Source organism: Vulpes vulpes, chromosome 1 (genome assembly GCF_048418805.1).
Source record: "Vulpes vulpes isolate BD-2025 chromosome 1, VulVul3, whole genome shotgun sequence".
NCBI lineage: Eukaryota > Metazoa > Chordata > Mammalia > Carnivora > Canidae > Vulpes > Vulpes vulpes.
The window spans coordinates 14,567,038-14,592,583 of record NC_132780.1 but is presented as its reverse complement, the minus strand read 5'-3'; the positions used below and the strand labels follow the sequence as shown (position 1 = coordinate 14,592,583).

Below are 25,546 nucleotides of genomic sequence, written 5' to 3'. Positions count from 1 at the left end.
CCTGTCTGGTAATCCCATGCCCCAGGTCCACTAAGTCCCCACAGCGCAGGGTGGGATGCACCCCCTGCCCCCCCCCTGCCCGGACAGGGGGCCCCCTCTGACCGCCCAGAAGGCCTACCCAGCCCCAGCCCCCACCCCCACCCGCCAACCCGCCCCCCGCCCAGGCGCACCCGAGGGAGAGCCTGGCTCCTGCATCGTCTCCGCAGCTCTGCTGTCTGCTCGTGAGGCGCTGCCCTAGGACCTGGGCTTAAATCCACCCCCAAGCTGTGCCCACCCAGACACACCCAAGGGTCCCGGGACCCTCCCTCTCTCACCCACCCTCAGCCCCGCCCCCGGAGGAGTCACCATGAGTGATTAATCCTTTCCCCCCTTGAGCTGGGGGCGGGGGGGCTGGGACCTCCGGGGCAGGACCAGGACAGCCTTGGCCCCGCCCTCAGGGGGCTCTAGCCCCGGGGAACCCCACGGTGCGCATCGTGCGGGTCCCCATCCCAGGAAAGGGCCCCCGGGGTCACCCCATCCCTTCCCAGTCCTGGGACCCCCAGTCCCTCACTTCCAGGTCCAGCCTCCATCCTCTCCCGCCTGGTAGGTCCAGGGACCTCTCCCCTTGCCCCCAACACCGCTCTCACCTTCTGGTCCCTTCTCTACGTGGCCCCCACGTCCACGCTGGCCCCCAGGGTGCCTTCAGGTCCCTGAGTTCCTGTGGGATGAAGGCCGACGGGGGTGCAGGGGGACGGCTGCCCCTGGCTCTTGGTGAATGAATGAGGGGGGCTGCTCTGTGCGCGGGTCGCAGGAGCCTGGGCCCCGGGGAACCAGCCCCTGGAGCTACCCGCACCCACATGTAGACCTCAGAAGGGGCTCCTCGAGGCGCAGGGCCCTCCCGGGACTCCCGGCTTCCAAGGTCCAGGCCCCGGGGACCGCCTTTATTTTCACCAACGCTGGCGAACAGCAGAGGTGATGGAACAGCACGAGGCAAAGCAAAGGGGACTTGGTGTTTGAGGTTTGTCTTCCTGCTTGAACTGCCTGGGGCCTCAGGTGGCTGTACCATGACTGGACATTCGCGCTCCTTCCTTGCTGCTCTTTTTTTTTTTCTTTTTCTTTTTCTTTTAATTCAAGTAGTTAACATATAACATGCTCCTTTCTGGCAAGATTGTGCCTTAATTTATATATTTTTTTCCTCCTCTTTTGGGCAGGTGGGAACAGGAGAGTCGCCAAGTCAATGGCTCTGCTGTCAACAAGGGAGCATCTAGCAATTTCCTTGGTCCAGAAGATGTGACCGGAGGCCACCTTCTCTTTCATTTCTAAAAGAAATGAGATGCACTGTTCTGTTGAGGAGATTGGCACAGATCGAGAAGATTCTCACCTGAGTCAGCAGGTGGACCTGTAAGAGCACTCCGACCTGTCTTTAGGGTTAACTTGTTTCAAGCTTCTTGCTTGCTGACCTAAACCCCATATTTTTTCCAAGTCCAGGTCCCAAGTCCCCTACTTCTCCTTGAGATCCTGCAGACCCCTGGCTTTGAGATACAATGGATCAGGCTTTCCAGAAGGGGAGGCACCGCTGTCCTCAATGATGGGTTCCTGGTGCAAGGAAGGCTCTGCATGCAGCTGTTAGGCTGCTGGACTAGCCTTTACTGGGGGACACCTGGGGGCCTTAATCATTGGCCAATTGCTGGGGGAATCTGGAAGCTGAGTACCTGCTTCTCCTGCACAGTTTCCGTGCCTTCCCCTTTAAGCCCTCCGGCTCCTCCTGAATGGAAGAGAAGATTCTTTGAGACTTTAGTTTACCATCTTCCCCGTTGCCAGCTTCCTTAATAAGGCAACCTTTTGGGGTGCCTGGGTGACTCAGTTGGTTAAGCATCTGCCTTCAGCTCAGGTCATGATCCCAGGGTCCTGAGGTCGAGCTCCACATCGGGCTCCCTGCTTAGTGGGGAGGTGCTCCTGGGAGCCCTGCTCATGTTCTCTCTCTCTCTCTCTCTCTCAAATAAATAAATAAAATCTTCAATAATAATAAGGCAACCTTTCCTTTCCCACCAATGCTTGTGTCTTGTGTCTTGAGATTGGCTTTCTGGGTAGCAAGCAGCCAAACCTGAGTTCAGAATTGGTCCTCTGTCCAATAACAAGGGGATGGGGAGTCTGACTTTCTCATGCTTTTGGAGTGTAGGTTGTTTTTTGGGACAGACTTGGTGATAGCTGTCAGTGTCCTTCAGCTGAGCACCATCAGGAGGACACTGGGAGTTGAGCAAATGTGGATTTATCATCTCACTGCAGGGAGGGGGGCACACACCCAGGACACCAAGGAGCATCTCCGTAAGACGGTGTTTGGAAGGACCAATATGAGACATGGGCTTGTATTTTATTTGGGGAGAAGTTTCAAAGAAAAGTGATTTTTATGCGCAAAAGAATTGGTATCGGGGACTCAAGCAGATAGTTGTACGCCCATAAGCTGAGAGACATAAAATAGATTCCAGGTTACCGTGGGTGGTGAGATGGGGGGTATGGGGAGTCAGTGTTTAATGGGAACACGGTTTCGGTTCAGGATGATGGAAAAAGCCCAGGAGATGGATGGTGGTGCTGGTTGTACAACATTGTGGATGTACTTACCACCACTGACTAGTGCGTTTAAAAATGGGAAAAAAGATACATTTTGGGTTTTGTAGATTTTATCACAGTTTTTAAAAAAATATTTTACTTATTCTATTTTAGACAAAGACCAAGATGGGGAAGTGGGCAGAGGGAGACAATCTTAAGCAGACTCCGTGCTGAGCACACAGTCTGATGGGGGGCTCGATCCCATTATTGGCAAACGCATCCTCCCCAGGCAGGCTTGGTTTTCCCCATCTGTGCAATAGGATTATCTCAGGGTCTGCTGACATCTGCTCCGGAGAGAACCTGTCACAGCAGCTGGGAGAACCCACCTCGGGCCCCATAGCTTTGTTCCCCAGGGCAAAGCCACGGGTTGCCTGCCTGGGCTCTACCCTATAGCATAGATCACATGGTGTAACTGTCTGGAGAACCAGCTTCCCTCCCTAGCACCTCCCCAAAGTGATTTTCAAAATCTGTGCGCATCAGAATCCCCTAGAGGGCTTGTTAAAACCCAGACTACCGTGCCTCCCCCGGATCCCACCCCCCTCAGCTTCAGATTCAATGGGTCTGGGGGCAGGTCCCCAAATTAACATTTCAGGCAAGCTCCCAAATGATGGCTGATGCATCTGGTCTGAATTAGGGATGAATCAGGGACTGTACTTTGAGAACCACCTCTGTAAGGTGCCTGCCTCCCTCATTCACTTAGGCCCCTACCCCTGGCCTTGGTCCTAGAGCTTAGCTTCTTTTAGGGGCAAGAAGAGGCCAGCCAGGCAGAAAGGGGAGGATGGAGAGGTGAGCCAGGGCAGGATCCTGTCCGGCCTTGGAGGAGCTCTGAGATAAGATAGGATAGGCGGATATGTATATAAAAGAGAGAGAAATTCAAACACATTTTTCTTCTTTTTTTTTTTCAGATTTTATTTATTTATTCATGAGACACACAGGGAGAGGCAGGCTCCCTCCAGGGAACCTGATGTAGGACTCAATCCCAGGACCCCCGGATCATGACCTGAGCCAAAGGCAGATAGATGCTCAGCCACTGAGCCACCCAGGCATCCCTCAAACGCATTTTTCTTCTATGCCAGGCACTATTCTAAGTGGTTAATAATCATTAACTGGGGTCTCAGCTGGCCACATCCCCAGCCTTCAGATCTCCCTCTGCCCTCCAGGTTGGGTGGACAGGACAACATCCTCCATCCCTCGTGGCCCGTCACTCCCTTCCGCATAAATTCTCTGTACTTTCGTGTCTTCCAGAATCTTCCCTCCTGCCCCCAAATGATCCAGCTTCCAAATTCCAATACAGTTTTTAAGATTCTGTGTCCTGTCCATCCATCTGTCCACATACCTTTCCATCATTCCCCCCTTCTACCTAGCTATATCCCCCACTGGTTCTGAGAACAGAGGTTTCTTGAACTGGACTTGGTGAACAAAACAGAGAGGCCAGGAGGTATGGACGCTTGGCAAGAGGACACGGGCACAGGTTCACCCACAGCTGGGAGTGAGAGGGAACAAGAGGCAAAGCTGAGGGCAAAGCTCAGGCACCCCACAACCCCACCCCCAACTTCCAGGTGGGATCTGTGTGATATTCCTCAGGCACTCTTGGCTGCCCAAAAACTAAGGGAAAGGAAAAACAAATGTGTTTTTAAAAGATTTTATTTATTTATTTGAGAGAGAGAGAGAGAGAAAGAGAGAGACGATGAGCAGGGAGGAGAGGGAGAAGGAGACTTCCCACTAAGCAGGGAGCCCGACGCAGGACTCCAGTACCCTGGGATCATGACCTGAGATGAAGGCAGACACTTAACCGACTGAGCCACCCAGGTGTCCCCCCCCACCCCCCCAAAAAAAAAAAACCCACCAAACTTCTTATAGAGATCACAGTCCAAGACAGGAGTCTCCAACAGTTTACAAATATCTTAGTGATTCACAAGAAGAAAGCATTCTTAATGGGTCTCTGGAAGTCAGGTTATTGATAGGACACATAGACTCCATTTCCTGGAGCCCTGACATCACCAATGCCCACGCTCCATAGTGACATGGAAAACACAGGCACGGGGATCCCCGGGTGGCTTAGGGGTTTAGCGCCTGCCTTTGACCCAGAGCGTGATCCTGGAGTCCCCGGATCGAGTCCCATGTCCCAGGCTCCCTGCATGGAACCTGCTTCTCCCTTTGCCTGTGTCTCTGCCTCTCTCTCTCTGTCTAATAAATAAATAAAATCAAAATTAAAAAAAAAAAAAACAAGAAAAGATAACACAGGCAAAAGGAAATGCAGGTAAAATTAAATGTCCTTCAAACCTGCAGCCATTGAGAGCATGACCTTCCTCCAGGGAAACTCCCAACTGTCTTAACATTAATGCTTTCCTGGAGGGAAAAATAACCTTAGCTCGACCATGACTGAGCCAGCTGGGTGCCCCTGGATTATTCCTCTTTCATAGGACTATTTGGATTTTTACTTCTTGCTCATGCTTGCTCTGGTAAGGTCTGTCTAGCTGGGAGTTTGTCATCCAAATCTCCAAATTTCTGGGCATACGATTGTTCGCAATATCCTCATATCATTGATACGTTAATGCAGCATTTTTTTGTAATGCCCTCCGTCGTGTTCTTTCTTGATGTTAGTAATGTCTTTTCCTCTTGTTTGTGTTTTGGGAGCTACCGATTTTCATAGCATTTCACAAAACTGTTCATGTGTTTTTTTAAAATTTTACACTTTTTATTTGATTAGTTTCTGGTCTCATCTCTACTATTTCTTCCCTCTTTTCTAACATCTTGAGATGACGTTTCGGCTTTCGTCTCATCTGGATCTGATATATCATTTAAGGCTATGGACAAACCAAGTGGGAATTAGGAGATCACGAAGCAAATGTATGCCAACAAATCGGACAATGGAGTATAAAATGGACAGATTTCCTTGAGAAATACAACTTTCTGGGCACTTGGTGGCTCAGTGGTTGAGCATCTGTCTGCCTTTGGCTCAGGGCGTGATCCCGGGTCCTGGGATCTAGTCCCACATCAGGCTCCCCGCAGGGAGCCTGCTTCTTCCTCTGCCTAGGTCTCTGCCTCTCTCTCTCTGTCTCTGATGAATAAACGAAAAAAATCTTAAAGAAAAAAGAAATACAACTTTCTGAAATTGACCCGAGAAGAGATCTTAAACCAGGAACAACGATATATCTGTTAAATAAATTAAGCATGTAATTAACCTTCCTACAAAATCCAGGCCCATATGCTGCGCTGGAGAATTCTATCTGCTGCTTAAGGATGAAAGCGCACCTTGCACAAAGTCCCCTCCTGGCATCTGTCTTGGCTTTTCTTTCCCTACCTAATCCCCTCTGCTGCACTTTCTGTGCTCCCCTCCCAGAGCACATGTCTCTCTCTGTTGTCACCCCCTCTTGCCGCCTCCCATCCCCTCCATACTCTGAGGGGCTGAAAGCACCAACCCTGAGGTCACACTGGCACGCTGCATGGCCCCAGCCATCCCATCCTCGCCTCCCAGCATCTGCTCCATCTTTACCCTGAGAAGCAACTGGAAAGCTAAGAGTGGTTCCCGTTTGCCTTGGGAAGGTTCCTTAGCCCCTCCTGATCCCTAAAATAGGGCAATTAGGGGATGGTGCCCACCACATGAGGCTGTAATGAAGGTTTGCGGGGGTGGAGGGAGAAATACAAGGAATGTGCCTAACAGTTCCTGGCATGTCATAAGCTCCCAACAAAGAGTTTGGTTATGGTTTTATGATTACTGTGTGTCCTAGGCATGATCTGCTGTGGAGGAAGGAAGGCATCACTTAGTTAAAACTCATTTGCCTGCACAGAGCCCCTCCCCCCAGGGTCATGCATCTGAACCTAATCCCTGCTAATTCCCGGCCATTCTGCTGAGGCTGGACCATCATAAGAAGATTGGGGCATTTGCTAAATTAGTCCTGTTCAGGGACAGAAGAAACAACCAGGGAGGGGCTCAGAGAGCAGGAGGGGTGGGCTGGTTGGGTAGGGTGCAGACATATGGGGGTGAAGGGAGAGACATACTCACATCTGAGCTTGAGATGGAGGAAGGAGAAAGGAAGGAGGACCAAAATCAGAGGGGAGACATATCAGCAGGGTCCAGAGGATGAAGATGAAAACTCAGTGATTTTGAGACGCCGGGGTGGTTCGGTGGTTGAGTGTCTGCCTTTGGCTCAGCTTGTGATCCCAGGGTCCTGGGATCGAGTCCCGCATCAGGCTCCCTGCAGGGGAGGGAGCCTCTCTCTACCTATGTCTCTTTCTCTCTCTGTGTCTCTCACGAATAAATACATAAAATATTTAAAAGAAACAAAAAACCCCAATGATCTCTTCCCAGTTGTGGGATCTTGGACAGGTCACCTAACCTCCCACAGCCTCTGTTTTCTCATCTGTGAAATGAGGATAATAACAGCATCTATCTGATATCAATAGCGCCTCTCTGGTGGATTGTTTTGAAAAAAGAATTTTTGGGCTGACTTTCTCCAGTGTCTGGCAAATAGTACGTGCTCAGTGGATTTTTCTTTTTCCTTCCAATTTATTGAGACTCAATTTATATCCCATAAAATCTACCCACTGTAACAGTACAGTTTGAGGAGTTTGGACCATCACATGTAGCCATGGACTTACCACCGTAATCAAGATATAGAATATACTCGGGGCGTCTGGCTGGCTCAGTTGGAGAAGCATGTGACTCTCGATCTCAGCGTTGTGAGTTCGAGCCCCACTCTGAGTGTAAAGATTACTAAAAAAAATATAAATACACTTTAAAAAATAGAATACTCTCAGCACCCCAAAAAGGTTCCCTTTTGTCCTTTTGCAGTGAATCCCAGCTGCTGACCCCCAGCTCCCGGCAACTATGATTTACTTTCTGCCACTATAAGGTCGCCTTTTCTAGAATTTCATGTAGGTGGAATCAAACCGTATGTACTGCTTTGAGACTGCCTATATTCACTTGTTATTGTGCTATTTACCCGTGTTGTCCTGTGTACCTGAAGTTCATGCCTTCTTATTGCTGAGGATCCACCCATCCATTGTCTGGATGCACCTCAGCCTGTCACCTGTTGACAGACATTTGGAAAGTTTACAGTTTGGGACCGTTATGAATGAAGCTGCCATGGACATGAACAGCACAAGGACAAGTTCAGAAAAAAAAATTAGATTAAGATAAACATTTAGCATAACGCCTTCAGGGTCTACCCATGTTGTAGAATGCATCAGGATTTCATTCCTTTCCGTGCCCTCACATGGGCCACTGAGGCAGGAAGCGTGGTCACTCCTCCCACCCACCACCCCCACCACCTTGCAAGGGGGAGCTGGGGGACCCAGCAAGGTCACAGCAGGTGGAAGGTGGCTTCTGGAGCCCATGTCCCTATTTAATTGGCTTAGGGAGATAACCAAGGAAAAGACGGCGACCAGACAGGAAAGCACATGGAGGGACCCATGTCCCCAGAGACAGAGGTCGGGGAAGAGAGAGGAAAGGAACAGGGTAATCCCTTTTTCCGCTTTCCTCGGTCTGTCCCTGGTCAGAAATTAAGGACAAAAAATCACCCAGATTTTGAGCGAGATTCAACATTTTAATTATTTTCGCTTGGGGTGGGGGGTGGTTGTCCTGGAAGGTAGGCGACTGGAGTCCCAAGGAGTGGGGAAGGGAACACAGAGTGAAGGGGGCTCCTGGCCGCTTCCTTCTCTCCCTTGTCTCTTGTCCTGGCTTTTTGTCTCAAAGAAGTAGAACCTTTGACATCCCCAAAGCTCAGGAGGTTGGCCCTGGGAAAGGAAGCCAGGACCTCCCGAACAGATGCACCCTCTTGCTCTGTCCAGCCCTAGGGAGAGGGGTCTCCTGACATCTGAGCCCTGTGGGCCTGTGACTGTGGCCCCCCAGGCTCTACACCTCCACCCTCCTCCAGAACATGACGTCCATCCTTCACGCCCTCCCGGACCCCCTTATCAGAGTGTCTGTGAATTGTTGGTGTTCACAAGACACACCCTCCTTTGTGAACCAGAGCTCTGGGAGCTCCGTGGGGCGGAGAGAAATTCTTATGTACTCCCGAGACCCCCGCCTCCAGCACAGACTCTGGGAGTCTCTGCAAAATGAATCAATGGCAATGCATCTGGTCCCAACTTTTACACAATGTCACCTCCTCCCTGTCCCTCCCCTGCGGATTCTGCTTGGATCGTCTATCTTCCACCCCCACCTGCACTGTCCTCCTCTGTTTATCCTTTGTGTCCCACACTGGACTCTGAGCCTCTAATGTCCCAGAGGCCAGTATGACTCAGGCCCATGAGACATGGTCATGTGGTGTGCTGAGTAAACCATCCTTGTGGATTCCAGTGATCACCGTGTGCCCCTTCGGAGGGTCTTGGGGGGTCTAGGCCATACGGACCTCTTCTGGCCTGGACCCAGAAAAATCCATCTGAGGCCTCCCAGCCTCTCTCCACACTGTACCTGCCTCCTGAGATCCCTTCCTACACCAGGGACCTGGAACCAGCTCCTACCAGCCTATGAGCACAGATGACATGCATCCAGCTCCGAGGCCATGACCACAGACTTGGTGCCTTGAAATCAGCCATAGTGGGATAATTTACACCACAGAAATTGGCAAACACTACAAATCAAGGTTTTTCCTCTTCTTTAGGGAGCCAATGGTTACCACGTACCAGCACACCACCACCTTCCTGCCCTACTTCCTTCTACCTTGTGAAGCCCACCAGTGAAAGGCTCATGGCTACTGCCTCCCAGGGCCAAAAAAAAAAAAAAATTCAAGCAAGGCCAAAGCATCAAACTACCAAGAGTGTCAAAATGCCTGACTCCATCTTAAAAGTCTCTTAGTGTTTGTCTCTGTCACTGGGGGTCAACGCACGGAAAGAAATATGGTGCCACTCCATCAGGCTGTGCTCTCTGGTCCCATCCTGCAATGGTAACAGGAAACAAAATCTAAGAGAGGGACTGTATTTTTGAAATGTGGGGCTTCTTCCAAATCCACTTATCCCGCCAACCTCGTCTCTTGCATATTTACAAATGAGAAGCCTGCCACCTCCTGTTCTTCTTTTTTTTTTTTTGATATTTTTTTGATATACCCACAGCTATGTTGGAGCCAACTACCATGGTTGGCCCCAGTGGCAACTACCATAGTTCCCCCAGCGCTGGGGTGAAATCCACCTTTAGAAAATCCTAAAACAAAACCAAACATGGCCACTCTCAAAGTCCAAAAGAATGCATACCTGACAAAATGTCTTTAAGAAGAAACTAAAAAGAAAAAAATATATATCAAAGAGCCCCCTAAACCTACCATGTAAACCTGATATTTGGGAAATCTGTAAAATCACCAAATGGATTTTTTAATTGAACTGTACAACTGACCTAAGCTGCCATGGTGGGGCTTCTTAAAACTATCTTTGGATTTTCTAGAAGGATCTCTAGCCACATGCTAAGGAAGTGTCCCAAATGGAAGGTATGACATTGAGTCTCCCTACCTGTCTGTTCCAGGGCATCTCGATTCTGACCTGACCAGGACCCCTAAACTGACTACTTGAATTTGGTTTAATTTCATCTCAGAGCACATTCTTAGCACCAGTTTCTGGAGTCCAGGGCTCATGGTTAAAATGGCAGCCAGCATCCATGGTGAGGCGGGGCTGGGTGGAGGATTACTAAGATCTATTGAACTGCCCGGGAGAGTGAGGAGACTGTCCCGGGGAGAGGGGGGTGGACTGTGGTGGGCTACTCCACACACTAGGCCAGAGAGGCCACAACTTTTGGAGGAAGGGCCAGCCCCACTGCTTTCCCGGGGATGCCGGGTTGAGATGAGATGCAGAGAGACATACAGAAGAGGATCTTCTACAAGATCTGAAACTTCCAGGCACTCTGATCCTTGTAGTCCAGAGGATCCATGGGGTTGTAGGTGAACTTCCAGGTCCCTGTGGGGTCCTTAAACTCCAAGCTGTCCACGGGGCTATAGGTGCCATAGCTCTGGCCTGACAGGGAGGTGGGGGACTGGGCCAGGGAGGGGCCCACGGAGGGTCCTGAAAGGGGGCTGAGGGCTGGGCCCCCCAACTGGGGCACCATGGGGGAAAGATAGGGATCCAGGCCACTGAAATAGGAGCTCGGAGACCCGTAGGCCGAAGGGGAGGAGCAGAAAGCAGAGGCAGGGGCGTAGGTCATGGCGTAGGGTGTGGAGGTCAGGGGTGGCCCCGAGGCCACCAGCCCTGCCCGCTGGGCCTCAGGCAAAGGGGACTCTGAGGCTGGACTCCAGATGGACACGGTGGCCACGGCCGTGGTAGGAGAGCCTGAGGGGCCAGGTAGAGGGGGGCTGTAGGAGTCTGAGATGCCTAGGGGGTCTGGACAGACATCCGAGGAGGATCTTGGCGACATGCCTGCCTTCCTCTTGGCAGGACGAGCCTTGGTCTGTGCGCCGGGGGGCTGAGGCTGCTGTTTCTGCTGCTGGCGCTGCTGCCGGCATTTAGCTCTGCGGTTCTTGAACCAAACCTGGGGGGAAGAGGGGAGATGGGGTGGTGAGTGGGGAGGGAGCTCCGGAGTATCCTCCATGGTTCCCTGGAATGATGGTGTTTATTAGTGAGACACGCCACAGTCACATGCCCCTACCCCGCCGTCAGTTATGGGGTGCTCTATCTGTCCATCCATCCATCCATTCATCCATCTGTCCGTCCCGTCATTCACATCTGCAATTACACACACACACAATCATATGTACATACATATAAGCGCACATGCAGTTGTGTATATAATTGTGAACACACATACTATCATACAAACGCACATACGTACACTTATCCACCCATCCCTCCAATCAATGAATAAACATGCAATGGAGATCCCTGGGTGGCTCAGCGGTTTAGCACCTGCCTTGGGCCCAGGGCGTGATCCTGGAGACCCGGGATTGAGTCCTGCATAGGGCTCCCTGCATGGAGCCTGCTTCTCCCTCTGCCTGTGTCTCTGCCTCTCTCTCTCTCTCTCTCTCTCTCTCTCTGTGTGTGTGTGTGTGTCTCATGAATAAATAAATAAAATCTTAAAAAAAATTAATAAACATGCATGAACTACTACTTTGGGGTTACATCCGTGGAGCTGATATTCTTGTTGTTGGTGACAGATTATAAATAAACAGTAAGTACATTGCATCATATTTTAGAAGATCAGTACTGTGGAAGAACCAACTGAGCTGGAGGAGGGGGCACTAAAGTGGGGTGCCGGGGGACATTGTAAGTTTAAATGCGAAGGTCCGTCTAGGTCTCACTGAAGGACACAGTGACCTGATTTGTTGATAAGCAAAGACTTGAGCAAAGTGATGGGGAATAAACCTTCTAGGTAGAAGGAACAGGGAGTACAAAGGGCCTGGGGCCAGGGTGTGCTTGGGAGGTGTGTTAGGGGAACCAGCAGGTGTGGCTGGCAAAGAGGGTAGAGGGAAGTGTAAGGGACAGTGATGAGGGTGAGGAGTTATTAGGGCCATACATGACTTTGGCTGTTACTCTATGATTACCTCCCGCCCCCGTCCCTTCACTCTGGGTCCCAGGAAGGGCTGCAAGGGGCCCAGGAACCAGAACACCACACCTGAACCCTGGACTCAGGTAGGTTGATCTTCAGAGCCACCTCCTCTCGAGCATACACATCCGGGTATTGAGTCTTGGCGAACAGAGCCTCTAGCTCCTCCAGCTGGCTCCGGGTGAAGGTGGTCCGCTCCCGCCGCTGCTTTCTTGGGGCACCTAAGATGGGGACAGGGTGACGGGACTGTCGGGTGACCTGGCCCTCCCGTTCTCTTTGTCCACTTGCAGGAGGCCCTAAGGTTCCATAGGATGCCGGGAAGCCCTTTCTGGGGGTTCATCTCCCCAAAAGCAGTTTGTACCTATTCCCTGACCTTGTAGACCTCACTCTGTCCCCCTGGGAAATAGGGCCCCTCTTTGCCTATCATTTTGGGTCTCATGCTTCAGCTTGAGAACAGGCGTTAGCCCTGTTAGAAAGTGTATGAGTTTGACTTTTATCTCCTTTCTAAAAGTTTTTATGTACCAAGACATGTTCAGTTGAAACATGCCATTGAGGGGTGCCTGGATGGCTCAACGGTTGAGCATCTGCCTTCAGCTTGGGTCATGGTCCCGGGGTCCTGGGATGGAGCCCTGAATCAGGCTCCCTGCACAGCAGTGAGCATGCTTCTCCCTCTGCCCCTCCCCGCCTTGTGCGTGCACTCTCTCAAATAAATATTAAAAAAAAAAAAAAGAAAGAAAAGAAACATGCCACTGAGAGTATTCAACTACTCCTAGAATATAAAGTATGTAAAAGAGGGACCATATCCCAAATTGCTATGAACACCCCGATGGTGTAGAAAAGCTTAGGAGAAGTTTTTGGCACATGCAAATGCCTACATACGGCTGGTGTGTGGCTCTGATGTCACCCCAGTAAGTTCCTATCTTCTTCCCAAAGACAAGGGACCCTAGGGGCGACCAAGAACTGAGGTGGCCGGGAGAAGGACCGTACTCACTTGGATAGGACACAGCTTGGTGCATCAGATCCACGCTGGGACCGCTGAGGGCCAAGGCGTTGACCGAGTAGTGGGGCCCCGGGTTCATATACGCCATCATGATCTTTGGGGAGACTGTGGCCCAGGTCTGCGGGCCTGCAAGAGAGGAGGGGGCACTCAGATACTCCCCAGTTACTACATGGTTACCAGCAGGCTCAGGTCCAAGTCCCGCTTCAGACTCTTCTTAGGTGTGGGACCTTGGGCACCTAATCTCTCTGTGCCTCAGTTTCCACACGTATAAAATGGCCTTCCTCTTAAGATGGGTAAAGCTTTTCCCCAAGACCCCATCTGTAAAACCAGCTGAAGCAGTAATGCACATCCTAAGTGGAAGCCCTTATGCCCACGCTGTCCTTTACAACCTTAGATCCTGCCACTCCCTCTCCAGCAGCTTGTCTTCCTACGACCCCAGAAAAGATGTCCAGCCTGGCACAGAATCACGGACAGCAAAGGGACCAGCTGTCCCGGCCTGCTTGGAATGGGGAGGTTTCTAGAGATGGGATTTTCCCCATACACATTGGAAAAGTCCCCTTCAAACTGGGTTGGCAGAGTGGCACGCAAACAAGTGAAGGATGATCTTCCACCACCACGTGTGACCCACCAGGTGGGCAAAAAGATAACGGAGATCTGTTAGCCCCAGTGCCAGCCTGGGTGTGAAGAAACAGGTGCTCCTGTGTCTGATGAGGAGACGGTGAGCATCAATGGAACAAACTGGAAGCATTTACCAGAGTGCGATGCGATGCCATCGTAGTTCTCCCAGTCAGCCCCTGGGCCAATTTGCCTTCAGAGCTCCTCAGTCCCCTCAAGGGAAAATGGGAATGCAGATAGCATTTACATCTTTAGGTAGTTGGGAGGGTAAATGCATGATGTGTATCAGCTCCTTAAACTAGCACCTGACACCATGGGTGCCACATAGCAGGGTGGGGTGGGGGGTGCCCCTTGTCATTTGGAAGCTTGCACAGGCTCCACACCAGGATTTCCAATGCGCACGTGTATAATCACCAAAATGTGGAAGCAGCCTCCTATGTCCACCAAAGGGGATGTATTGAGTAAATTATGCAAGTAGCTTACAGCACCTTTATTCAAGGGAATACCATGAAATCACTAAAAAATATAAGACTGCTGTGAGCTGAGTTTTAGAGCTCTCTAGTCAGTTAAAAGAAATGATCCTAAATTTGGCAATAAGAGGTGACAGTGTGGGGGCACCTGGGTGGCTCAGTCGGTTAAGCATCTGTCTTTGGCTCAGGTCTTGATCTAAGGATCCTGGGATGGAGTCCTGCATCGGGCTCCCTGCTTGGAGAAGAGTCTGCTTCTCCCTCTGCCTCCCCACTGCTCATGCTCTCTCTCTCTCAAATAAATAAAATCTTTTAAAAAAGTAGCTATGGTGTGTCATTTCTAGATCACCCCGGGAGCCTGTTTAACGGAACCCCTCCCAGCCCAAGGGTTATTTCATTTTTTTAAAAAATTTTTATTTATTTATGATAGTCACACACACAGAGAGAGAGAGAGAGGCAGAGACATAGGCAGAGGGAGAAGCAGGCTCCATGCACCGGAAGCCCGACATGGGATTCGATCCCGGATCTCCAGGATCGCGCCCTGGGCCAAAGGCAGGCGCCAAACCGCTGCGCCACCCAGGGATCCCGGGTTATTTCATTTTTTAAGGGACTGGATCTCTGTTCGGGTTCCTATTCCTTATTGATCAGGGTCTGGACTCTGATAAGGTAAATGGCAACTTGCAGAAGTTTGGTTGTGAATGATTTGTCTCGGCCGGAAAGGATAACCCAGGGTTACAGAGGATTTGCTGCCCTGCTGTCCAGTTTTCTTTGTGTTTTTAGCTCATTCCCTGAAGAACTGAATTAGCCTCTGTTTCTTGACTTCCCCTTTGAAACAGCTGATCTCCTCATTTAATAACTTCAACAAATCTTGGATCTGGGGTGTATTCTGTATGCATCTGAGAATCAGATTGTTCAATTTTGTTAAAATTACACTTTGACAAAAGGAGCGTGCATGTGTGTGTGTGTTAGATATCCTACATCACCAAAGTAGACACTTAATATATATTATATGATATATACATATGCAACATATGTTAAATATATTCGAAGGAAAAGGTACTGTGCTGAGCAGTGTGTGTAGCAGCCTACTATTTGTGATTTTTAAAACAAGGCAGCAATTATATATAATATTTACTATATATATAAGCATATGTATGCACAGAAAATTGCCAGGAAGGACACAAGATATTGCTAGAAGTGAGGGCCTCTGGAGGGGGGTGCTATATTCATGCCTTGTTTTTACAGTTTGGATTGCTTTGTAACCATAAGGACATATAAGCTTTTCAAAAACATAAGCAACAATAAAATCTAAGCAAAACAAAAAAGCCAGCAAAAAACCATGAAACGCTTTCCATGGCTCCCTAGTGCCCCTTCACAAAGATGAGGGCAGCCACTCTGGGTGTGTGCATAAGCTGCCCTCTGGACCAGGAATACCTCTTGTCTGGTCCCCATCACAGCTAACCCCTTCTCCTCCTACAGGTTTCACCTCAAACACAAATTCCCTGGGGAGCCATCCCATATGCTAAACTGAATTTCTTTTTTTTTTTTTTTTTTTTGTAAGATTTTATTTATTCATGAGAGACACACACAGAGAGAGAGACAGAGAGACAGAGACACAGGCAGAGGGAAAGCAGGCTCCATGTAGGGAGCCTGACATGGGACTTGATCCTGGGTCTCCAGGATCACACCCAGGCTGAAGGCGGCACTAAATCGCTAAGCCACCGGGGCTGCCCTAAACTGGGTTTCTCTCTCCTTCTTTCTGTCTCTCTGTCTTTCTGTGTCTCTGTCTCTGTTTCTCTCACACATACCAATATTTCAGAAATAAGTAAAAGTAAAAAACAGAAGAACTTTGCTTTAGCATCTTCCCCCTTCTCGTTCCCACTAGCCTGTCCTTCTCATCCCACTTGGGGGATGGCGTTCTTCCTATTTATCATCATTTGGGGTTGTACTGCCCATCCAGGAAATATTTTTGAGATTCCACCATGTTGTAGGAGGTGGAGATATGGCAAGGAATGAGGCACATGGCTTCTCTGTTCTCATGGGATTGAACTTCTAGGAAAATGAAATGGGGTATTGGGGTAGTGACGGGGCTTGGGTCAAGGGTAAGACCTTCATCTAGATGAAGGGTCAGGAAAGACCTCTCAGTAAGGAGGTGACCCAGGAGCTGGGGAGTGAACCAGATGATGTAGAGCCTGGAAAGGAAAGTCAAGGGGAAGTTCAGTGCTGATGGTTATAATAAAAGCAAAAACCACTTTAAGGGGACTCCTGGGTGGCTCAGTTGGTTAGGCAACTGCCTTCAGCTTAGGTCCTCAGAGCGCTCTGCCCAGCAGGGAGCCTGCTTTTCCCTCTCCTTCTGTGCTAGCTCTCTCTCTTTCACAAATAAATAAATAAAATCTTTTAAAAAATGCTTTAAATTCGAAGAATTGATGGGCATTCTAGGATGTCCCCAATAATCTTCACCCTGCTATTCACCCCCTGGTGTTGTCCCCTCTCACAGAGCAGGACTGCCATGGACCGCCAATTCGGTACTGCAGAAATGACAAGGTGACCTCCAAGGCTGGCGCTGCCCTGGGGGAAGCCAGTCGGTATCATGAGGATGCACAAGCAAGCCTGTGGGGGGCTTGGGGGGGGGAGTCCAGGTGGCCAGGAATTGAGGCATCCCACCAACAGCCATAAGACCAAGCCCCAGGGGAAGGTCAGTTCCAAAGTGTCAGGCAAGGCTGCCAAGGACTCAGCCCTCCTCGACATCGGACTACAAGAGCATGAAGAGACCTGAGCCAGAATCATCCAGTGGAGGCGCCCCAGATCCCTGTCCCTCAGGAACTGTAGACCATAAATGCTTGTTGTTTTAAGCCGCTAAGTTTCAGTGTAACTCGTTACACAGCTAGAGCTAACTGACGCACAAGCCTTCTCTATGTAGGACACCCTAACATCCTCAGCATGGCCTTGGGAGGCAGACTCTGCATCACCATTACAATCCCATTTCACAGATGGGAATATTTTCAGGCTTAGGCATGGTGACTTGCCCAGGGTCATACACACAGGCTGACAGGGGGGACCTGGGATTCCAACCCTGGGTTGGAGGCTCCCGAAGGCTGTTCTCCCGGCATCCCACCTGGGTTCCCTCTGTCCCCTCCCTCTTCTCCAAGGGGGTGATGACGCTTCATTGGAGCTTCTGGAGAGCACGGAAACAGTTGTGAAACTGCCCAGCTAGGGACCAGGGGCAGGGCCTGGAGCAAGAGCAACCGAGCTCATTGTCTTCCCCCACCGTCTATGTGCCAGGTTGGCCAGGCTACATGGTTGGCCTTCCTGGAAACCCAGCATCTTCGCCCTGGGATGGTCCACCCTACAGACAGGGAATCGGAGCCCAGGGTGAGGAAGGTGCTGGCCCAAGATCTAGCATCTGGTAATGACAGTGACCGCCCCCTCCCCAGGATGGAGGGTTTGCCCCCTTGTCGGACAACCAACAAGTGTTTTGTGGACAAGAATAATAACAAATAGGATCCCTGGGTGGCGCAGGGGTTTGGCGCCTGCCTTTGGCCCAGGGCGCGATCCTGGAGACCCGGGATCGAATCCCACATCGGGCTCCCGGTGCATGGAGCCTGCTTCTCCCTCTGCCTGTGTCTCTGCCTCTCTCTCTCTCTCCCTCTCTGTGACTATCATAAATAAAAATTAAAGAAAAAAAAAGAAAAAGAAAAAAAAAGAATAATAACAAATAGTGTCGGACACTCATTGAAATTTCTCTCTGACAACAAGATGAGACACCTGCCAGTGGTATTGCGACCTCAGAATTTCCTCAATCTACACAGGCTTTTTGTGTCCCATCCCAAGGAGCATAGACAGCAACAACTACAATATCTGCTGTGTTGAGAACCTACAATAAACCTGGAACCCTATCATCGTCCCGCCCGGTAAAGCTCAAGGCAATGATGCTGAGAGAGACCACGCTCCCCACCCCGGAGACCAGACTGTGGGACCTGAGGCTGGCGCTTGGGGCTCCCCAAGCAGTCACTGAATCCAGGCTCCCATCTGAGCAGATGCTCTGGCAAGTGAGGCCTGAAGGCTCACACTCTCGTTATGGGTGGGTGAGGAGATGATCCCATTCTACAGATGGGGAAACCGAGGCTGAGGTTTGCAGAGGAAGGTGGGTGTCACAGTGAGGCTGGTGACAATCAGAAGGACCTCCTATTGGGATCCTCACTGCTTAGACACTTCACTGAGGGTCTTGGGCACAAGATCTCAGGGAACAATAATCCCAGTCAAACTTCCTCCAAGGCAGGTCCTATTACGATCCTTACTTCACAGAGGAAGAAGCCAAGGTTCAGTAGAGTCCCCTACTCTCGACCCCTAAATCTGCCCCTGATCCCCCAAAGCAAGATAAAGTCAGCTGGCTCATTGCAGTCCAGGCCTATGACATGGGTTCCTTGTGTCACATCATCATGGCAACTCATCATGGCAACTTGTTACTGTCACCACTTAGGGAATGGGGAAACTGAGACCCAGAAAGGTCACATGAATGGCCCAAGGCCTTGTGGTGAATCAAAGGCAGGCTTTAAGCCCAGACTCAGAGGACCTCACATCAGCCCTGGCAAGACACCCCCAGCTCAGCCACGTTCAAGGTCCTCCTTTGTGGAGTCTCTGCCGCCCCCAGTAGCTCCGCCATCCAGTAGGACAAGATGCTGAGCTATACATGCTCCTGACCAAGATGGGATATAGGAAAGTAGGAGTCTCTAGGATGGGGAGGCCTCCATATAATCACTCTACCAGCATGTGAGCTGAGAATCACTGGCCCCCCGTTGGGCCACCTGAGAGTCCACCCTTCCTTCCCTCCTGCTGCAGGCGAGTGGTTCTTGGATTCTATTTCTGTCATTTCACAGCTACTCAACAAATAAACAGGCACCCCAACCACATGCCAGGCACTGGCTGGTCAGTGAATAAAGGCACAAATGAAGAGAAAGTTTCAGGTAGTGTCGAATTTGAAAGAGAACATAATAGGGAGACTGTTGGGAAGTAGCCTTGGAGCAGGGGCGAGAAGCCCCCAGCCCCAGGCGCTGGGAGAGCCTGGCTGTGTCACCTCACCAAGCCGCTTGACTCCATCCCCCCATGCCCTGCTCCCAGCCACCCTGCACCTCCAAACATGGATGGAACCTTCATCCCCTATATGACCCCGCAGCAAACATCACACATGCGTCCCACCAGCTCCTGTGGGGCCAGCCACTGAGAACACAGTCCAGGGTTAAAGGAACCCAACTTCTGTCCCCAGTTTTCCCTCTCTCACTCCCTCTCCCTCCATCCCCTCTGCCCCTCCTGCAGACACTCACCTTCCAAAAACGGGGTCGGGCTCTCCTGGTGGCCCAGGACCTGGTTGGAGTCAGAGTCGTCAGGTGGCAGAGGCTGAAGGAAACGGGTTCCCTCACATGGGGAGATTTTAAGCCCCGGCTGGGAGTGATGTCATTTGCGGTGGCCTGGATCTCAGAGGGTAATCCTGGCCCCGGGTGGGGGACTTGACTGGATGCCAGGAGGTGACATTGGCTGGGAGGGGGAGGGGCACCCGTCCGTCTGCCTAATCTCCTCCCCTCCTCCTCCCCACTGACATCTTGGCAATTAAGGTTGATGGGGATGGGAAGCCCCAGCTCCCACCTGTGACCCGGACCCCACTCTTCAGGGAAGTTCTTCCTGTGGTCTAACTGATGTCTCTCCAGCTTTGGTGTCCCATTAAAGAGGAAGGAGAGAAATGCTGGGTGTTGCTGAAAAATCATTTGAAAAATTAGGGGTGCGGGGCTTTCTGCCTTCTTTCTGGGTCACTCTTTTTCTCCCCAACATTCTGTCTGCCAGTTAATTCAAACCTGTATGGCCCAATTGTTCGTGTTTTCTTTCTTTTCTTTTCTTTTCTTTTCTTTCTTTCTTTCTTTCTTTCTTTCTTTCTTTTAAGATTTTATTTATTCATGAGAGACACACAGAGAGAGGCAGAGACACAGGCAGAGGGAGAAGCAGGCCCCCCACAAGGAGTTTTGATGCAGGACTCCATCCCAGGACCCTGGGATCACGACCTGAGGCAAAGGCAGACAGGTACTCAACCACTGAGCCAGTCAGGTGCCCCTGTTCATGGTTTGTACCTCAGTTTCCCCTTTTCTCTGTTGCCTCAGCCTCTATCACTCTGGCCTCTGACTTTTTTGTCTCTACTAGACATTAGCTTCTCCAACTCACTCTTGCCCCCCACCCCTGCCACTACTGGTCTTTGGGATCTCTGTGCTTCAGTTTCTCTCTTCCTTGGGTCTCAGGTTATGCCATTCCTGCCCCTTTGCATGTGTGCCCCCTCCCCCCTCATTCCCCATCTCTGTGTCCTTCTGTCCCAGTCTTGACTGATTTACTTGCATTTCTGTCTTGGTCTCTTGGTCGCTGATCTCTCATTCATTCCCTTTCTCTCTCTATGACTCTGTCTCTGTTTTGGTTTGTGCACCTATATCTCTCTGTCTCTGTCTCCCTGTCTGTCCACCTGTCTCCACAACTCCATCCCTACCCTCTGGACCTCTGTGCTTCTTTATCCAGCCTCCCAAGTTCCAAGCTCTGTTATTGTTTCTTTCTCTTTTTCTCCCACCCGTCTGTTTATTCTTTGATTCTTGGTCTTTTTCTCCCGATTTTCCCTCCATTTCTGCTTTCTCCTTATCTTGGTAACCTCTCTTGTTCTGCACTTCTGATTCTCTTTGTCTCTACCTGAGTCTGTTCTACTTCGCCATGCACCCAAGTGTGCACACGAATGCACACACCTGTGCACACAGGCATGCCTGAGATGGTGGTAATCCTGACGGGTGGCTGGGTCATTGTGTCTCGCCATAAGGGTTTTCTTTTTTTCTCCACCCCCACAAACCTCCTGCTGGGGGTGATTAAGGCCAGCAGCCTGGCTGGGGAATCAGGGCAGGTCTCATTAGCTTGAAGAGCCAGGGGTGACAGGGAGAGAGGGAGGGGCTATCTGACCCTCAGTGATCAGACAGGAGGCTACTGTTGGGAGAATCCAGTGTTGTTCAGAGTCCACCCTGGCCCATCAGAACAGGGAAGGAAAAAAAAAAGGAAAAAAAAAGAAAAAGAAAAAAAAGAACAGGGAAGGAAAAGGAGGCCCAGCAGGAGAGGGAGAAAGGGTCCTTACAGTTCCAAGGGAGAAAAGTGCCAACTTCCCTAATCACCTCCTCCTGGGACTATGCACCAATGTGCCATTGGGGCCAGAGCCCCCCAGGGTGGGCGGGTGTGGAGAGGTGGGTCTCAGAAGGTCATGCACATGAACCTGGAGGCAGCTGAGTCCAAATCTAGGCCCTTCTTCTGAGCTGGATACCCTGGGGGGAAGTTGCTTTCTTTCTTATCTACACTAATGAAGCAGGAGGAGATTTTTGCCATTTAGCCTTGCCCACTCCCTTTTTCCTCACCTCCCACATGCAATCCATCCCTAAATCCTTTCAGATAATTGTCACACTGCAAACATCAAAATACTGCTGGGAGAAGTTAAAGGAGACCCAAGTCAAGAGAGAAATAAACCATGGATTGGTTGACTCTACATTGTTAAGATATGTCAATATGGGGGCACCTGGGTGGCTCAGTGGTTGAGCGTCTGCCTTTGGCTCAGGTCGTGATCCCGGGGCCCACATCAGGCTTCCCACAGGTAGCCTGGTTCTCCCTCTGCCTATGTCTCTGCCTCTCTCTCTGTGTCTCTCATGAATAAATAAATAAAATCTTTTTTAAAAAAGAAAATTTTAAGAATCTAGAATATCAAAGCAATCTTGGAAAAAAAGCTAGAAACTTATACTACCTGACTTCAGGACTTACTGTAATTCCATAGTAATCAAGACAGCGTGATATTGCATGTGGACAAACCAATCAATGGGACAGAACAGACAGTTTAGAAATTGGCCAAAACTTTATAGTCAATTGATTTTTGACAATAATGCCAAAGCAAGTCAACAGGGAAATCTTTTCAACAAGTCATGTTTGAACAATGGAATATCTACTAAGAAAAAATAAAGAACCTCAATCAGAGTACGCAAAAATTAACTTGAGATAGATCACAGTCTTGAATGTGAAAAACTGAAGTATAACATTCTTAGAGGTGGGAAAAAACAAAAACCAACAACACAGAAATATTTTTCTTGACCTGAGGGCAAAAGAGTCTCTTAAACAAGACACAGAAAGCAATCATCATGAAATAGAAAATTGATGTTAGATTTTATCAAAACTGGAAGATTCTACTCTTCAAGAAACATCATTAAGTACGAGAAAATGCTAGCTGCAGTCTGTTAGAAAAAAGCATTTGCAAAACGTAGAGCTGGCCAAGACCTTACATCCAGAATACATAATGCTGCTTCAACTCAATGATAAAACAACAGGAAGAGACACTTCATAAAAGATATCCTGATGGATGATGAGTGCGCACACACAAAAATACTCAACATTATTTGTCATCCGGGAAACACGAATTAAAACTACAATGGCAGGCCACAACGTGCCCACCAAAACGGTCAAGATGATAAGACCTGGAGTGGAGAGGGGTTACTGATTGCAGAGTGACATAAGGGAAACTTGGCAGGCAGTGCAATATTGTAGATCTGGAAAGGGCAGTGATTACATGACAGCACCAATTTGTCAAAACCCCATCAAACTAATCATTTAAAATGGGTGCATTGTCTCAATGTAAATTTTGCCTCAATTAAAACAAACAAAACAAAAAAAGAGGTTGAGGGAAATATCACTCCTCTTGGGGTAAACCTGTTCATGCCACCTGGACTGCTGGGAGCCACAGCAGGGTTTCCCGGCAGGAGGACCGGCAGCGGAAGCCCCGCCCCTCGCGAAGCCCCGCCCCCACCCCACCTCTACTCCCCGCTTGTGCTTGTGCGGGGAGCCTCTGCTCTGGGTAGGAAGATCAAACCCATCCTGTGCTGAGCTCTGTGCGACCTGGCCTCTAACCACTCAGTCCTTTTCTTGTCCCGCCCGTCTCCTCCTGTCTGCAAACTAGCCAAGCTCAGGGAAGGAGCCCATAGTAGACCGGAGGTCATGATGCCTAGCCCGAGACAGGGTCCTGGGGCAGCCAAGGGTGACAGATACTGCTGGAGATCGAAGGGCTGGGAGACAGAGAGAGAGAGGAGAGCTATGAAGATGAAATCAAGATTCATTTGTTTAGGGACTGAATGGCCGAGAACGATGTAGAAAGGGAAAGAATCTTGGTGTTTTTCAAGGACCGTCCAGGCCCTGGACTGCACGAGGAGGGAGTTAGTTAGACTGTGAGGGACCTTCCCCCTGCATCCTGTAGCTCCCTAGCATACTCAATCTGCTTTCTTTTCTGCAAAACTCTTACCACCCTCTTGTCTCTCCTCTGCCCCTCTCACAGGACATAAGCTTGGGGAGAGCTGGGACCTTGTCTGTCTGGGACAGTCCCAGCACACAGTAGGTGCTCAATAAAGGGGTGGATGAAGGACTGAGTGAATGGCAGAGGGGCCGAAACACTCATCCCACAGGGCAGAGGTGGGGTGTGGTTTTAGGGAAAGAGCCAAAGACCTGTGATTGTTGCAGGAGTCAGTGAGGTCAGACTTTGGAGTACCCAGCAGTGTTTAGGATACATGATGTTATAGGAATCACATTATTGCTGAGCTGGTTAGCTCAGGATCCAACTGTCCCCCCAAATCCAGTTTTTCTCCACATCCCATATTGGGCAAGGTGGCATCCACTCCAGCTTTTTGTCCTCACTGGAGAGGGGAACTGTCAGGGCTGCAGAGCAAGGGCGAGCCCCAATGAGCTGGGAGAGTCTTGCCAGGACTAATGTGGTGCCACGTGAGTCTGGGTTTAAAGCCTGTCTTTTACTACACTGCAGTGTCTGAGCAGTTGCGACTGGAGGTCCTTAGCTTGTCAGCTGTCTGACTAGGGGGCAGGCTCCTTCCTCCCCACCTGTAAATAGGATTATCTCCTTGACCACCCACAAAGTGGGTATGAGCCTTCAGGCTTCACCTGTCAGAGCACCTGCTCAAATGGGAGCCTGGGCCCAGTGGCTGCTGAACATCAGGAGCCCCAGGGGCCAGCCTCAGGTCCCACAGGTGAGATCCCAGGGCAGGGAGTGTGGTCTCCCTCAGCCCACCCTTTGGGATTATGAAACATCATATTACTTTGAAATTTACCCAGGTTGTAGAAGATTTATACAGGCATTTCAGAAGCGAGGATAGTAAATGGCCCATCAATGCACGAACACAGGGCACGGTTTCATCAATCACCAGGCAAATGAATATTAAAACCTCACAGTGATACCTCTGTGTCCCACCAGATAGCTAAAATGAAAGACTGACAATTTGAAGTGTTGACTGACACATGGTTGATGAGCTCGTAAGCTTGTAGCCGCTCTAGGAAGCCATTTGGCCATATCCTTCAAAGATTTTTTTTTTTAATTTTATGATATCACAGAGAGAGAGAGAGAGGCAGAGACACAGGCAGAGGGAGAAGCAGGCTCCATGCACCGGGAGCCCGACGTGGGATTCGATCCCGGGTCTCCAGGATCGCGCCCTGGGCCAAAGGCAGGCGCCAAACCGCTGCGCCACCCAGGGATCCCCTGGCCATATCCTTCAAAGTTGAATGTATGCCTATTATATAACTCAGCCTCTTCATCCCTTGGTCCATACCCAACAGGAACAGGAACTTATTTCATGAAGAAGATGAGAAGAGCATTCAGAGCACATCTTTGCAGTAGCCCCAAACTGGAAGCTATTCAAAGCTATTCAAAGCTATTCAAAGACTCTGGATAGAGCAGAACAGTCCTGCCCAGAGACAGGTCCAAACTTGCTGGTCTCATGACTCCTTTACATACTTAAAAGTCATCCAAGATCCAAAGAGCACTTTTACATGGGTTGTATCCACTACATTTACTGCATTAAAAATTAAAACTGAGGAGTAAAACATAAAAACCATATTTAATGTATTCAGTTCATTTGAAATAAACCTGTGATATGTTAACATAAAACGACATACCTCTAAATGAAAAAATAACTATATATTTGGAGATGAAAGAAGTTCATGAGAAGAGGTGCACTGTTTATAGTCTTGCAAATCTCTTTAGTGTTAGATCAAACAGTAGACAGACAGCCGGGTCTCCACAGCTGCTACTGCGTACATTTGCTCTGTTGAGGTACATTTTGCAGCTCCTGGAAAAGCCCACTGTGGGCTAGCCAGGGAATGGTTGAAAAGGCTGATTTTATCTTACCATTATTATGAAAGTAGTTTTGATTTGGTGAGCGCCCCCCCCATAGGGTCTCAGCGACCCGCAGGGGTCCCTGAGCCACCCTTTGAGCTACTTTTCCACAATGAAAAGAAAGGCATAATGAGACATGCAAAACACAAATGAGTCTCACAACTCAACGCTGAGCAAAAGAAGCCAAGCACGAAGAGAGC

The 25,546-nt window shown here is 49.9% G+C and overlaps 1 protein-coding gene across 1 annotated transcript; it reads right to left on the bottom strand.

Annotated features, from left to right (window-relative positions):
• Positions 1-10,393: 10,393 nt before the first annotated feature.
• On the bottom strand, positions 10,394-13,143 carry CRX (cone-rod homeobox). Its single transcript, XM_026013753.1, has 3 exons — positions 13,044-13,143; positions 12,122-12,273; positions 10,394-11,041 (listed from the first exon to the last, which is right to left on the bottom strand). Exons 1-3 carry the CDS (start codon positions 13,141-13,143, stop codon positions 10,394-10,396), a joined length of 900 nt encoding a protein of 299 aa, XP_025869538.1.
• Positions 13,144-25,546: the final 12,403 nt, after the last annotated feature.